General features: G+C 41.4%; 1 protein-coding gene across 5 annotated transcripts in view; it reads right to left on the bottom strand.

Annotated features, from left to right (window-relative positions):
- The window catches only part of LOC120735590 (copine-8), a 100577-nt gene that overhangs the window by 61890 nt on the left and 21245 nt on the right, over window positions 1–17442 (bottom strand). For 2 of the 5 annotated variants that reach the window (XM_040035026.1, XM_040035028.1), the window contains exons 2-4: window positions 5163–5203; window positions 3016–3062; window positions 658–761 (exon numbers count right to left, since the gene is read on the bottom strand). In XM_040035026.1, coding sequence (XP_039890960.1) covers window positions 658–761; window positions 3016–3062; window positions 5163–5203 — 192 coding nt within the window. Of the gene's footprint in view, window positions 1–657; window positions 762–3015; window positions 3063–5162; window positions 5204–6252; window positions 9400–10544; window positions 10570–17442 lie in introns of those variants that run through there. The other 3 variants (XM_040035029.1, XM_040035027.1, XM_040035025.1) reach the window with 3 other exon arrangements.

Below are 17442 nucleotides of genomic sequence, written 5' to 3'. Positions count from 1 at the left end.
CTGCTTTATAGATTAGAATATAAATAATAAAGCCACTGAAATCCCCATAATTCAGTAACAAATGTGACCTGAGAGCCACATGAGATGGAGAATCCCCTCACCTAATCTAAGACCCTACAGATAGAATCTTTTGCCTCCATGGAAAGAAGTATGAGACAGCTGTGCTCATAGCACATGACTCAGTCATCAGGACATCACCAGCAGAAGAGAATCAGAGCTGTGTACTAGTAATATATGAGACAAGACAGTCTAAATCCATGCATTAGATACAGTATATAAAGACTGCAAACTATGGGCAACCGTGGTAATCTGCTAGGAACCAAAGCAATCACAGGGAGGCTTCTGGTGCAACACCCACCCACCTTTCACAGGAGGTGTTGCTGCTGCTCCGACCTCCTACTTTCTTTGCTTAAGCATGGAGAAGCCTCAGAACCATAGAGATGGAAATAACAATCATCTTTGTGACTATGGTAAAAACAGCCACATTTACCACTTAGAATTTTTCATTTCAATACCTCTCAAAGCTTTCATGAAAGCCAAACCGATATTCAGTGAACTATAACATCATCTATATCCAGAGTCTTAAATGCAAGTTTAGGAACTAATCATGTCACAGTGATGCAGAAACACACACACGCACGTGTACATGTTACTTACAGGTCAAACCGGAGGTTCTGTCGCTCCTCAAAGAAGTAGTCCAGAATGAATTTCCGAACAAAGTCTGGGTTTAGCGTGTTGTCAATCACCTCTGTTCTGCCAAACTGGACAAAAAAGAAGAAAAAACAAAGATTAGGAGACAAACAGTTTGGAAATCATTCAACTTTTTACAGTCTACAAGTTTACAATCTATAATATGTCAGTATACATTTCTGCAACTCGCCACGCTTAAAAGCTCTAACCTTTCCCAAATCACAGCTTTTACCAGCACTTTATGACGCTGCAGTGACTCGTGTAAATATTGTATCCACCTGCAGGTTTTTCCTCAGGAGACACATTAGGCGAGAGGCTTGTTACAGAAGATTATGTACAGCTTTAGTGTAATGAATGCACCGCAGCTGAAGTATCAAGTCAAATGGGGTCAGTTGGGTTCCGATTTGGCATTTAACTCAGCCGGTTAATAATGCATGCAGATGACGGGCTACTCGGATCTATGAATAACTGCGAATGATTGGTGTTGAAAGAATTGCCCCCTGATTTGCATTCATGAATATTTACTGTAAAACGTATTGTTGATGGCGGCTCGATCGTAATGAATCGTGCACGCGTTCTCTTAATAAAGTGGTGGCTGTTGGTTATTTCTACTAACTCTCGAGCACTACCACATCACAAGCCTTTCAGTTTACACTGTAAATCTTCGCGTCATTTCCAGATGCCTGAACTGTACAAAAGCAGGCAATTAAATCTCACAGCGTCATTAGCCTAGGCCTAATCAAGGAAACTACATTTGCACATTGAATCTCTTCCCTCACTGAATCACTAACATAACATGCCTCAAATCCCACAAACGCCGGACTGAAAACAGTTGTATTGTTGCACTTTGTGTATTATGCAACACTTTGGTATTGCATCCATGTCATAAATATCTTATAAAGTACTGTGAGCTGTATTTAGAGTGTACACAACACTTTAACATTTTCTACTTTCCTCGACAATATCCCGTAGCTACTTACTTACAGGACATTATTTTACTTCTTTTGTCTGTTGGTCTTGCCGAAATATATACTGCACCTATATATTGGTAGAGGCTAGGGTGCGTACACCAAACAAGTGTTAAATGTCACCTTTCTAACTTGTGAACCACAGCTGAAAGTAACCAAACCTTAAACACTGTGTATATAAGAATGGTTTTAATAGAGCTAGTCTTTTTATATTGAGGTGTGTTTTAGTTTTTTTGGCATAGGTAACGTACGTAGGCCCAGCCACCACTTGAGTCCAAATTGAAAAATCTCACCTGCTACTGGAAATGAAATTTTGTGCAGATGATTCATCGTGACCCTTTGACTTAATTAAAGTGTTACCAACAGGCTGATATTTGTGAAAAAGAAAGCAAACCCTTTTTCAATGCCAAGGTTTTATGACTCAGGATATGACAAAAAATGATTTGGTTTAGTTTAACATCCTCAGATGAACAACAACGCGTGGCAGATTATAGAGTATCGTTATTTATTTAACAGAAACAAAACTGAAATGTAGAAGCTGTGCGTGAAAAACACCGTGTTATGTGATAGCTTGTAGAAACACGTTTAGCAGCGATAACTTTAGATAACAATTTTCTGACTTTATCAGTGTCTTATCGTTATGGAGGAACTTTGGTCCACTCTTCTTTAAAACATCGCCTAAGATCACTGAGGTTTGTGGGTATCTGCTAATGCAAGGCTTTCAGTGCAACACCCTGATTCTTATCCATTTCAGCAATTCTGTTCTGGATTTACCGTCGTTGCTTGGAATCATTGTCCTGTTGTTTTAGCTGTCAGATGGTTGCACATCTGACTGTGGAATACTTTGGTGTACAGAGTTCATGGTTGGCTTGCTGACTGCAAGGAGCCCATGCCGTGTGGCTGCAAAGCAAGCAGTGGTTTGCACATTTGCTTGATAAGCAAAAGGTTGCTGGTTTAATTCAAACCAGAGTAACAATTCTCCTTTAGGGGTTGTGCTAGGAAGGGCACCCGGTGTACAGACAGAGCTACCTGCTAAGGTGACCCCTTGTGATAAAGGAACAGATAAAAGTAACTTTTATCGTTATGGAATTTAACCGAGCGCTGTGGACTCTGAGATGTCAGAGCATTACATGACTGGCATTGTGGTGAAATTGTTGGGGCATCCACTCCTGGGAAGACTAATGAATAATCTTTCTCACTGTTTCTGACATGACTTGACCAATTTCAGCCAATTTCTAGCAACTATGCAAAAAGAACTGTTTTCTCCATAGTGTGTACATGGAAAGACAGCAGTGAAGTGGACAGAAGTTTAATAAAATGGAAGGAAATGTTTCAAACCCGGTTTGCACACACTCACCTCTCTCCACTCCCTGTTGCCCATGGCTTGTGTGTAGAGTACACATACTGTAAAAAGAGGCACATAAACAGTAGTTTTAATCATTAACTCCTTACTAACACTCACTTAGCAACTGCCCAGCCATTTTAGTCAGTGTCTACCTTATAATCATGTATAATATATAAGAAACGGGCAAGCAGTCTAAATAAATATTATTATATTGGTATTTACAACCACCTTTTAACTGTCTGACAGGTTGGCTGACTAACGGATGAATAGGAGAGCCTTACTTCATAAGACAGTAAGCAAATAAAATCAAAAAACAAATCAAATGTCATGGTATTTCATGGATCCATTAGAATATGACTGATAAGCCATAAATGCTTGAATTAGAAATATATATTAAACAAAGAAAAACATCAAAGCGTCTAATAGTGTCATTCACGAGTCACGAATATGTGCATTATATTCGCCGGCTTCAGATTGTGAAAGACATCATTTCGGGTGATTATGCAATTTCTCGAAACAAGAGAGTTCTCTAAAAAGCAAATTACGCAGCTCGCTCATCGTATACTTCGTTCCTCGAGGCCTTTGATGTTCTTTGATGAGGATATGTACACATCCAAACACCCACGCAGACACATAAAATGTTGATTTTGCGTCTGACAGACAAACACTGGGGATACTTTTGGAGGGAACAGAGAGATTTAAACTTCGTTTGCCTGTATAGATCACTGCTCTTTCGATTTTTTAGGTTTTTTTTTTTACCACCGAGTGACATATCCAAGGTGTCGTTCAATTTTCAGGAACTTTGACATCCTGTTTTCCCGCTCTCCTTCACCTCCTTGCTCCTTCCTCCTGTCAGGCTGCTTCATATCAGGGGGCTAAAGTCAGTGAGCTCAGCATAATCACAGGAGCTACTCAGCACAAAAGCAGTACTAAATTTATGGTTAATGCCCATGCTTCCTGCTCCTAATCACTGTCATCTTCATCACTGTACTCATCACTGCCATCCCCATCACCTTGACTCATTTTTCATCCATGCACGTGGGAATGTGCTGACATGCTCTGTTTTGCTTGCTGACTACGTGTGTGTGTATTAGTGGTTCATTACAATAGTCATCGCAATATCTTATTTTTATGATATGACAACAATCGCTGTTTCATTTTAGGGAGAAATCGATCTCACCCTACCCTCACTCCCAATGCACACGCACCCATACAAGCAGACTCCTCATGTGACTCATGCAAACAAATAATGTGAATAAATGTCTTTTAATTTTTGAATTTTTTCATCTCTAGTAATTTAAAATCTTGCCAACAAATATTTTCTTGCTGCATTTTATTTTGAAAACTAGAAAAGCAACATTTCAGCGTCAAACTTCCAGCTTATTCGTGTAACACTGGCATCAGGTCGGTACTGCAGAACTGTAAAAATTTGGATTGGTGTATCCCTAGATAGTCCTCTTTGTAGCATTAAGAATAACTAAACAATGGAATATCAATATTTTCTTGGCGTGAGCTTAGTTTTCATATTGGACAGCAGGCAAGGTGTCACTGAAGTATGGCTGCTTGGAGTAAATATGCTATGCCTTCTTAAAAAGAAACAAGATATTCAAGTACTTTTTTATGCAGTCCCTGCTTAAACTGTCTGCAGACACATTTGTCAAGCCAGCGCTGAAGCCCTCCTTCAACTTTATGCAGTAGCCCTGACAGTGTTATTACATTTATTTTAGCTGTGGGAAGAGGAGCGTGAGAATTGCCGCCCATTCTGTGAATCTATAGGGAGAAGCTTTCAAGCTCTCAGGCTTTGTGTATTAGTCAGCCGTGCCTCAAGCCAAGACAACATATTTAGTGAGAAAATACTCAAACACAGATTGAGTCACAGCAAAAGAAATGCGCTTCGTTCATCTCCAAATTAATTGCTTATTTCATTTCCTTACAGCGCTCCCATAGCCCTTATTTTCCCCCAGTTTTTTCTCATGTATTCCTAACACTGTTCTTTTTGTTTCCTTTCTTTATGCAAATCAAATGAAAAGTTTACAGACACATCATGGAAATCATCAAGGAATCCCCTTTGTTTCCTCTTTATATTTCACTGACGCAGTGAAAAATATAAAACTAACTAAAACGTGTTCTTAGTGAGCGATAGAGAGATGTCGTCTTACTTGGGTCTGATTTGGAGAAGGTGTCCCTATCCAGCAGGTTTCTGTGGAGACACAATATGGAAAATAATTAGAAACACAGTTGCCTTGGAGAATGAATCCACGCTAACACACTGACTATTTATGTTCCCGGCTTCACATTGTGTTTACAGTAAACCTGCGAAACGTCCTGATGAGGTGCAGGAGTACAAAAAATATAACATCCAAAGTGCTGTGTAACCACATTAGACACCATGCTGCTTATATTCACAGTTAACATATACAGTACAGACAAAGATAACCCGAGTAATTACAAAATGCAGCTTTTGAATGATGATTTTATTTGTTAAGGGAAAACAATATCCAAAGCTACTTTGCACTGTGAGGAAAAGTAACTGCTCCCTAAACCTAATAACAAGAACTGCAATCAGCCGTTTGCAGTAACTGGCAATGAGTCTTTTGCTTAGCTTTGGAGAAATTTTGAACCACTCTTCTTTGCAGAATTGTTTTAATTCAGCCACACTGGAGGGTTCCTGAGCATGAATGGCCTGTTTATGGTTATACCAAAGCATCTCAATCGGATCAAGTCTTCGTTTTGCTTTTTGAGACATTGAGAGGATCTGCTGGTCTGCTTTGGATCATTGTCCCCGCTGCATAACCCAAGTGCGCACGAGCTTCAGAGCATGAACTGATGATCGGCCATACTCCTTCAGGATTTTCTGCAAGTCGTCCTGAAGCAGCCAAGCAGCCCCAGATCATCACACTACCACCACCATGTTTGACCGATGCTTTGATGTACTTTGTATGAAATGCTGTGTTAGTTTCATGTCAGATTTAACAAGACACAAACCTTCCAAAAAGTTCAACTTCTTCTCATCGATCCACAAACTGACTCCACATTTTTCAAAAAGTCTTCAGGATCAACATTTTTTCTTGGCAGATGTGAGACGAGCCTTTATGTTCTCTTTGGTCCACAGTGGTTTTTACTCCCATGGTCAAGTCTCTTGCTTATTGTTGAATCATGAACTCTGACCTTAACTGAGACAACTGAGGCCTGCAATTCTTTAAATATTGTTCTGGGTTCTTCTGTGACTTCCTGGATAAGTTGTTGTACCTGCACTCTTGGAGTAATTTTGGTACTCTAGGCTGGCCGATCCTCGAAAGCTTCACAACTGTTCCAGATTTTCTTCCTTTGTGGATAATGGCTGTCTCCATGGTTCTCTGGGAGTCGCAACACTTTATTTAAGTGATTTCTTAATTTGCTAGCTCTGGCAGTAATCAGGCCTGGGTGTGGCTAGTGAAACTGTACTAAGTTTTCCCAAAAAAACATGCACGTATTATTATCCTCCACGTCAAATACCTGAAAATCTTTTGATGGTTACATCAACAGTTAGAGAATAAATCCACAATAACAACACAACCGCTAGTTTATACAACTAATAATAGAAGTTCAAACTTTTAATGGGAATTCAGTCTTCATGGTGCTTCACTCCTTGCTTCAAAAACACCAAGTTTGAGCTAATCTTCTCAGTGATGAGTCATTGTAGTGTGCAGCCCTCCAAACTTGTGTTTCAGCCAAGATGGGCATTAATACAACCATGAAGAATTTATGCTTCCCCCCCTCCAACAAAGAAAAAAGCTGAGATGATATAAAAACAGCATGACAGCTTATGATTACTTCTGATTTCTGAGTAATAAGATCGAGGATGCTGAGGATAGTCGCACCTGGAGAGGAGAGAAGAAGAGATCAGAGAGCAGAACACTAACAGGATCACTAACTTGTCACTTTGGTGAAATCAGCCTGTACAGAGCTCTGCATGAATAGAAATCTTCTTCCCAATCACTCTAATCCATGTGACATGCCCCGGCTGCACAAAGGGCATGAAAGATATGGATAATGTTTCCCATCATCCTTTCAACCCCAGGGCTTGTGGCAGACTTTTAAAGGCTCTAAGACAAAGCCCTGAAACCATCGACGGCTTAAGAGTATCAAGGCTTCGAGCTGCTTTCCAGTACCAGCGTTGCTGTCACAGTTTTGTTTCTTTCAGCTCACTTCTCTCTCTGTTTCTGTACTTACTTCCTCTCTGTCTTTCTTTCATGTGAACCTATCAAAATAATCTATGACATGTTTCTCTGTCTCGCTCTTGCATTTGCTCTAAAAGCAAAAAAAACCCAACCTCTTGGTATCCCGGCGGTCCTTCCTGCTTGTTTGCTTCTCAGCTCACTCTGTCGCTCATTTGAAAATTGTAGCCTCACTTATGTCAGAGCATTTACTGCAAATGCAGCACACATAATGATTTGTTGTCACTCTGACGCGGTTATTTGAACTCGAGTATGTCAAATTACAGGTTTCAGGTCAGATTTCTGTTTGAGTTTCCTCCCATAATCCACAGACACACAAATCATTTATATGTCTAATTGCTTGTTTTGTTGTCTGTCCATGGTGTGACTACACCGGCCTCAGTGACCATTTCTACACGACCACAACAATCCAGCTGAGATGTTTACAGGGCGGGAACAAGTCCACCCATAATCCAAGGTACAAAACACCTCCAGTTACAATGATTAACCCCGTTCAACATAACAAGAAAATATTCTGTGGTCTGTTGCAGGTGAACACAAACTCTGTATCTCTGATCAGCACGTCTGTCTATTACAAAAAGATTTGAAAACTTGAGTCAGATATTTTTATGTCTCCACAAATGCCACCATTCAACACGGGATATTTTCAGCAACACAAAATCTGCTATTTGGCGGCATCTTTGTCGATACACGCCTAGACACCAGCCTAAATCTAGTTTGTCAGCTGAGCTGCACTAATTAGGCTAACCAACATTACTAGATCTCACATGTCAGAAAAATTATTTTTGCTAATGAATTGTGTGCTTTGAATTCTTCTTAGATCACTGAAAGTATTCTTGCTGATTGAAAACTAAAGTGTCAGTTTAATGGATTTTAAATGGGCTGCTTTTAACTGCATCAGTCAGCACATAAAATTGAGAATGATAAAAATGAGACTGTACTGTCAAATGACACAACAAGTGTATTGGTCATAGTGCCTTTTACAATAAAGTAAATAACTAAATAAGCATTACTGTTTTGATCTAGCTGGTAGGTGCTGTTGCTTAAAAACCTTAGAAATTGTCTGATTTTAGAAGACAGCAATGAAAAAACGTTATGTTTTTAACTGAAACAAGCAAACTAAAAAGTGCAGTTGTTCTGTGTTTTACTGGGCTTCACATGAATAACTCACTCCTATTTAGTTATAATGAAAACATGCATTGTAATCTATAAATCAATCCAACACTGATTAATTTTGGAGGAAATGTCAAATAGTGCAGCAATATAAATTCTCCTCAGGCCTGTTTGTGTTGTCGACAGTAAATAAAATCCAAGTACATTTATTTCCAAAGATATTAAAGCAAATAAATTGGATGAACTGCAAGTAAAAAACTAAATGGACACTGTTTAAGTGCCCATTAATGCAAATATCTGATCAACCTAAGTTCAAACTCAGCACGACAATGGAGAAACAGGGTGATTTAAGTGACTTTAAATTAGGGCTGTGCAATATGACCAAAATCTCATATCCCGATAGAAGACATTTATCATCCTGACAACAATATATATTAAAAAAATATTACATTTTCTGTAAATTCTGTGAATCTCGGGCAACTCAACTTGCGTGAAGTGTTTTCAGCTGGCGTCGTGTACCTGGAATCGAGTGTTTTGACCGATGCATGAAACTATACATTTTTAGGCATAACTTGTAACAGCTACCGTTTTCTTTGTGAGTATTTATTACACGGCGTGCTGTGGGGAAAAGCCTGTTCTAACGTTTGAGTCTAAGCTTTATTTGGAGCACCTGACGGCTCTTTTTTGCTTCTCATTAGTAAACTCTCTCCATACTCTTTTACGTGACTCTTGCATAGGTGGTAGAAAGTCCGTGTCAGACTTTTCATAACCAAAGCATGCCCATGCTACAGAGGTAGCCCCTCGTTTAGAAATAAGGTCCTCAATTTGTTTTGACTGGTCTTTCTGTTTGTCATCGTTTCAGTTTATTTTGAAAAATCTCAACAGGGTCTTCCGCTTTAATGTGAAAGGTTTATGTGGAAAATAAACAAGCGGATGGCAGAGCAGTGTTTACCGTCGTTGTAAAAACAGTCGCTTATCCATCAGTAGTTTGGTTATTTTAAATATAAGAGAAAGAAAGAAGTTTAAGAAATAAATATAGCTAATACAGTGACCATCAAAACAATGAAAAAATATTGCTGTAAACGGTTTATTTTGCGACACCACAAAACAAACGATAGCGTAATATGAAACGATAGACATTTTCATATAGTCATCCGATACATATCGTTATATCGAACAGCCCTACTTTGCGTTCCCGTGAGCTAGCCAGGGAGCACAGCCGTTTATTGACATCTGCAGAAGAACACTGCCGCTAGCTAACTGCTCAGCGCGGCATCCGCACAGCAACGACAACAACAACACACAGGGCGCCCTCTGACCCCGGAAGGACACACCGTCGCAGCGAGAAGGCGTCACCCGTCACTATGGCAACATAAACAAAACATAACTGTACAAACAGAACCCCGAACAGCCCTGACCCGCTACATAGCCCCCACCTAAGGGGTCAGTCGTCCCCGACTACCCCATTACCCCACACAAAGTCCTGCAAATATCCAGGTGCCTTCTTTTGGCGCACCGGCCGGTCACGACCGGCGGGGGAAGTCACTCGGGTCAGAACATGGGGTGCCACCATCATCCCACTTCTGACACCAATGTGGCGAGCTCAGACAACGAGGAGACGGAGGTATCGTTTGGTCTTGCTTCCCGTGAGCTAGCCAGGGAGCACAGCCGTTTATTGACATCTGCAGAAGAACACTGCCGCTAGCTAACTGCTCAGCGCGGCAACCGCACAGCAACAACACCAACAACACACAGGGCGCCCTCTGACCCCGGAAGGACACACCGTCGCAGCGAGAGGGCGTCACCCGTCACTATGGCAACATAAACAAAACATAACTGTATAAACAGAACCCCGAACAGCCCTGACCCGCTACAATATGCTGCTGAGAATATAGCCCAGAAGAAGCGTATAGTATAGCTTTTATTTTGGAAAGAGCCATTTCTCTGTAATAAACTCTCTTTTCCAAAGATGAGTGATTCCTCAATCAGATACAGGTGTTACCGCGCCAGATCCGCGGCCCCGAACCGTAGTAAGGAAACCTCCGGCAGTTACTTGAAGGTTCCGTAACTGACTCGTAGCCGGCAACAGCTCACTATACAGGTCAACTCCGCTAGCAAAAAGATCGAAGGAGGCGTAGGAAACTGCTTCACCGAACTTTATTTCTTCTCTAAGGCACGAACGCGTACAGTGGGCTGAAACAGTTTACTCACAGCGAGCATCGCCGACACAACTCTGGCTGTCGAGGGAGTTATTATATTCCTTTTATTTATTTTCTTTTCGTCTCTTCTGTAGCTAACCGTTACTTTTTCCCCTTCTCCGCTCTCTCTCTTCACACACACACCAGGCAGTCCCGCTACACACATCCCGAATACATTTCCCATCAGGCTTCATCCATAAAGGGCCATGCCTGTAACACAGGGCTTGCAAAATCGCTAGCCCGACGTCCCGGGGCTAGCGATTTTTCCAGTCATACTACCAAAATCTATCTCTGCCCTGCCCGTCGGGCTATTGTAGGAAGGAAAAATATATGTCAATGCTTTTGCATTCTTTCAGAAATGTAGCTGGGTAATTATGTCATTGGCATCGGTGAGCCACTGTCAATATGTGACATATTGAAATCGCGTTTGAATTTGCGCTTGTTTTTTGCTTTCACTTTGCAAATGTCCAGGTGCCTTCTTTTGGCGCACTGGCCGGTCATGACCGGCGGGAGAAAAGTCACTCGGGTCAGAACATGGGGTGACACCATCATCCCACTTCTGACACCAATGTGGCGAGCTCAGACAACGAGGAGACGGAGGTGTCGTTTGGTCTTGCTTCTCGTGAGCTAGCCAGGGAGCACAGCCGTTTATTGACATCTGCAGAAGAACACTGCCGCTAGCTAACTGCTCAGCGCGGCATCCGCACAGCAACAACAACAACACACAGGGCGCCCTCTGACCCCGGAAGGACACACCGTCGCAGCGAGAGGGCGTCACTCGTCACTATGGCAACATAAACAAAACATAACTGTACAAACAGAACCCCGAACAGCCCTGACCCGCTACATAGCCCCCCACCTAAGGGGTCAGTCGTCCCCGACGACCCCATTGCCCCACACAAAGTCCTGCAAATGTCCAAGTGCCTTCTTTTGGCGCACCGGCCGGTCACGACCGGCGGGGGAAGTCACTCGGGTCAGAACATGGGGTGCCACCATCATCCCACTTCTGACACCAATGTGGCGAGCTCAGACAACGAGGAGACGGAGGTATCGTTTGGTCTTGCTTCCCGTGAGCTAGCCAGGGAGCACAGCCGTTTATTGACATCTGCAGAAGAACACTGCCGCTAGCTAACTGCTCAGCGCGGCAACCGCACAGCAACAACACCAACAACACACAGGGCGCCCTCTGACCCCGGAAGGACACACCGTCGCAGCGAGAGGGCGTCACCCGTCACTATGGCAACATAAACAAAACATAACTGTACAAACAGAACCCTGAACAGCCCTGACCCGCTACAATATGCTGCTGAGAATATAGCCCAGAAGAAGCATATAGTATAGCTTTTATTTTGGAAAGAGCCATTTCTCTGTAATAAACTCTCTTTTCCAAAGATGAGTGATTCCTCAATCAGATACAGGGCTTGCAAAATCGCTAGCCCGACGTCCTGGGGCTAGCGATTTTTCCAGTCGGGCTACCAAAATCTATCTCTGCCCTGCCCGTCCGGCTATTGTAGGAAGGAAAAATATATGTCAATGCTTTTGCATTCTTTCAGAAATGTAGCTGGGTAATTATGTCATTGGCATCTGTGAGCCACTGTCAATATGTGACATATTGAAATCGCATTTGAATTTGCGCTTGTTTTTTGCTTTCACTTTGCAATCGCGCGAACTGTGTATAGAGAGCGACAGCACTGATTGGTGAGTGATGATAATTTGCGCACCAATTCCTCTGACATCGTCTTATCAATCGTTAGCTTACTATGCAAACATGACAAGTGAAATCTCCCGCAGCAAGCTTAAACATGTGAGAGGTTGATCGCGCAGAGAATCACTGACCGTTGTGTGTGTGTGTGTGTGTGTGTGTGTGTGTGTGTGTGTGTGTGTGTGTGTGTGTGTGTGTGTGTGTGCGCGTGTGTAAAAGCAGCAGGATATTTATTTTAGTTCTGCTGAGCCAAATAAGACAGGTCATGGTGAAGAAGTGACAGCCAAAGAAAAGCTTACCACAAAACGGAAAAGTTATGACAAATCAGACTATAAGGCAAAAAGAAAGTGCAGCTTTATGGTTTCATGGACAAAAGAATTTCTGTGGCTGCAATATGACGAGCTATATAACCGGGGCTGCACATAAGTGGTCCGCAGGTGTGCATTCGCTGTCAAAAAAAAAAAAAAAAAAAAAAAAAAACGCGCACAAGATATGAAGTTGCAACGCGTGTTTGCATACATAAGATTTTCTGGAGGAGGACAGACATTTGTTTAAAACTCTTAAAGATGTCGAAGAAGCTCCTTTAAGCAATTACTTTGGTGTTCCTCCACCTCCAAACAAATGTCAGAAGGAGTCTGAACCACAAAAGAAGCGCGTATTCTCGGAAAAGTGGTTGCAGGAGGTGAGCTGGCTTCAAACAAATGATGAACGCACAGAGATGTGGTGCGGAATGTGCCGTGAAAATCCCACTCTAGCGGACAAAAACAGCTTTTTATATGGACGCAAACGTGCGTTGCAACTTCTTATCTGGTGCGCGTCTTTTATTTTGACAGCGAATGCGCACGTGCGGACCACTTATGTGCACCCGTGTAAATAACATAATGTTCTGCCGGGTGTGTTGTTGGTTTTCTCTCGATTTCTGAGTCGACAAGCGCCTTTGTTACTGGGACCAGTCATTTTAAGAAAGGCCCCCATGAGAAATGCAAGAAATGCATTATTGCTCAGTCTGCAATATCTTTCCCAGAACAAACACCAATTGCAAATAACATACTAAAAATAAACCTGAAAAATCTGTTTAGAACAGCGTACTATGTTGCAAAGAGTGAACTACCACTGGCAAAATTTAGCAGTCTTTGCAAACTTCAAAAAGCAAATGGCCTCGATCTTGGTTCCACTTGTCTCTTACCTGTGACTTCAGCGGAAATTTCAAATTCAGGATCTGACACAGACTGATTCATGTCCTACACAGTTCTTACAAGTTCATAGAAATTTCTGTTCAATTAGAACCAAGTATTTGAGTTGATGATTGTAATTTTTATACAATGTTGTAATTTGTTTTTCAACAATTTTTTGATTAATGTTTTGTTTCCTTTACAATATTATACTTTAATGTATAATATTGTAAAGGAAACAAAACAGGAAACAAAACATCAATCAAAAAATTGCTCTCTTTTTTATTCGGGCTACTTACATTTATTTTGGGCTACCAAAAACTGAAGAGTCCCTGCCCGAAGGGCTACCAGGGATTTTGAAATTTTGAGAGCCCTGAGATATATTTATTTTTTTAATTACTTTTGTTTCAGCAACATTAAATTTAAAAACTGTACTTTTGAGTTAAAATATATATTTATAATTTTAATAAATGACAAATTAAAAAGGCATGAACATTTTTTTTGTATCGAAAAAATATCGAACCGTGACACCAAAGTATCGAACCGAACCGAACCGTGAATTTTGTGTATCGTTGCACCCCTACTAGCCATAGATACAGCAGTCTTTCACACAAGGCCCTTATAAGAAAACGTCCCAGCGCCATAAACAAATCACAGGAGCCGTCTCGTGTTACATTTGTAAAGGCATGGCCCCTGTTTATGTAGTTGAGAAGAACAGCTTTCGTGACCTCATCAAAGTCCTTATAAGTCGAGTTGCCTCGCTTATATGACGCATGCCGGGCCAAAGTAGAGACGGATGTTTGCAGTGTCGTGCAGTATGCCTTGACGACTGACCTATGGATGAGCAGAGATACGCAGCCCTACATGAGCGTAACCATCCATGTCATTAACAAAGACTGCCCCCTCTGCGCTCGCTGTTTACAGACTGCGTACTTTCCAGATGACCACGGGTCAGGTGGTATATCGTGATATATATCGTCATCGTGATATAAAATAATTCATATCGTGATAAATATTTTTTCCATATCGCCCAGCACTACGTCTAGGGTTTACAGAGAAGGGTCAGATAAAAAGAAAATATCAAGTGAGCGTCAGTTTTCTCGAAGAAAATACTCGTTGATGTCAGAGGTCAGAGTGCTTCCAACAGTAACTCAAAAGCATTCATTACAACCACAGCACGCAGAAGAGCACCTCACACAACATACTAAACCTTGAAGCTCGTGAGGAGACGAGGAGAAGAATGCTACTTGTGTCAGGTAAGAACTGAGGCTACAATTCACACAAGCACACCAAAATTTGTTGCCTGGTTTGATGTGTCTCAATTTCTCAATTGCTGTGACATTTGCATGGTAGGGTCAGAATTTAGTATAATCAACATGAAAAAAAGCATCCATTCTGCCTTAGTATTGATGTATTTTATGGTTATTTTATAGTTTTTTTTCTTACTCTTTTATTTCTAAATCCCCTTAATCACGTAACAAAGCAACTAACTCAGCTTTGCCCTTTCTGAGCTCATGTATTACACTGATTATACCATTGCAAGCACAACTCATTTATTTGATAAATGAATGAGCTCATTTGAGGATTAGCACACACTTCTTTTTTTAAACAAGCAGTGCATCCGTTTTCTGAACACTTAGGTAAACAGAGAGAGACACAGGGAACACCGGGAAATAAATATCCTTACAAACAAAAGAAAATAACAGACAAACAAAACAAATAAATAAATAAGGACACGGTGGTGACAATTATATCCTTGCCCTTTGTCAATTCGTTTTGAAGTAACTGTGAGGCCTCACAGCAGAGCTGCTCGTGCTCATTTAGCACAGTCTTTAACACTGTTTAAAGAATATTCAAAGACTCGCTTTTTTCTGATTTAGCTCATTCAAGATGGCTTCTTAAGCCGTCAAACTATAACTAATCTTTACTTAACTAGGGAGAGAAGGAACAAACCACTTTCACCGTGTAACTATGGTAGCCCTGAAAGGTCAAGTTTCATTTATTTTTGTGCAGTAGGCTAGTAAGGTTTACATTACCTCACAACACTTTGGCCTTCGATCCACAGACTGCATATAAAATGGTCACTGCCAATTAGTTTTGACTCCACATTTTGACGCCTCATTGTCAGTCCTCTGAGTGACACAGTATTATCTTTTCATAGCCAGCATTGAGCATATTTGGATAAGAAGGTGAAGTGCTAAGTTATCCACTAACGCCAGCAAGCTAGGTTAGCTAGCGACATCTCTTAATCCTGCAGGGGAACAGATACGCATACCTGCTAAGTAGTGCCCGGTAACAGATAAATAAAATGCTACAATATTAAATATCCAAGTTCAATGAGTGTTACTATTTGTCAGCTAATTGCATTTTAATGCTCTTAAAGGCACCAGCACCACAGTCAACAGCCAAAGGTGTGAAACGCAAGACCTACTAAACTACTGGCTGCAGCCCCCTGTGTGGCATACCGGCAATCGGCAGCAGTCGTGCCCCTAACTTTAAAGATTAACCGACTCCACACAGGTGAGAACTTAAAGAATTTCCCCAACCTACATTTTTTATGAATGCAGATTATGCTAGGCTATAGTGACTACCCATGTTTTTGTACGGGGCAATTAATATGCTGTTTAATATTAAGTTGGACATTTTTACAGACTCTGAGAGATGGACTGAGATGGGCCTCAAGCAGCTGTTGGAACATCTGCAGTTTTTGGCACTAAGGTACATATTATTAGACAGCTTCATTATCTTGAGGGCACCGGGGTGCAAAAATGCTTTTTAATGCTTTTACTTACAGAGGTGCTCACTCTTGGAGCCCTCCTCAAGTGGCCATTAGAGGAACTGCAGTTTCTGGCACTTTTGCAGTTGTTCCATTTTCCAGCCTTGTAGTTTGATGCTTGGTTCTTTTTTGCAAAGAGATTCATACTACTTCTGATTCATGATGTGTTGGTGACTGTCATAAAAACTCAACAGAAACTACAGGAAGAGAACTGATGCATTTAGTGATCACTAACCATTTAAATTGGCACACTGTAACGGTACCTTTAGCTGGAGTTACAGTTTCTACTTCTATCTGTTACCATTTCCTGACAACTGTATTCCCGACTGGCTACAAGGGTTCAAAGTGCAGCAGCATGACCATTACTGCACACGCACCCACAAGTGCTGCATGTAGTCAGTGTTGCACATACTAAAAACAAATGTGTCACAGCCAAGATCATAACAACAGAAACAAGCCACAGTCACAGTGACAGCTATGTCATCCCGTGTCTGCTGTCACAATCACAGGCGGTGATGGTGAATGGTGAATCAACTCTTCTTCTTTCGAAATAAGTCGGTGCGGCCGCAGCCTCCTCTCGCTGTAAGCAAAAGTGTGGCGAGGTAAAGCAAAACAACCCTCTAAGAAGTCTTATTGTGACTTTACGAATAAACCTAGACATCAGATGATGAACACACACATTTATGCTATAAAACACTCTCACCACTGCAATAATGTGTCAGCATGGAGGTGTAGTTAGGGGCACATGTCCGAATAGAATATTCAAGAGTTGAATCTGCGGCTCTACAGACTGACTGCTGCTCAAAGCACATCACACATGGTGGCACTCCAAATGAGCTCCTGGGCTCCCCCTGCATGCATATACTCTGTGTGTGTGTGTGTTTTCGTATGTGTGATTACGTTGTCAGGATTTCCACTTCAGAGGATAATGTGAATGAGTCATGGCTCACTCTTTTTCCTCTCGCTCCTTCTCTCTTTTTATCCAGAGGCAGACAGCGGAAAGCGAAAAGCTGCCATCCGAGTCACAGAGAGGTCTGCAGGAATAAAGACTCAAATAGTGTTTGTATTTTTAGCACAGAGTTTCCCAGAAACGCTCATCTCGTGGCAGCGATTTGGAATTTTGATGCTTTTATTTTTGTAATTTAAATGTTGTGCAATATTTTGCAGTCTACACTATGAAGAAAGGAATAAAATTCTACCACTGGCAAAAAAGCACACCTCTCATTCCCCTCTCAAAATATTGATTTCTACAATAAAGTAC

Source organism: Simochromis diagramma, unplaced genomic scaffold (assembly GCF_900408965.1).
Source record: "Simochromis diagramma unplaced genomic scaffold, fSimDia1.1 OVJJ01000816.1, whole genome shotgun sequence".
NCBI lineage: Eukaryota > Metazoa > Chordata > Actinopteri > Cichliformes > Cichlidae > Simochromis > Simochromis diagramma.
This window is presented reverse-complemented; position numbering and strand designations above follow the sequence as displayed.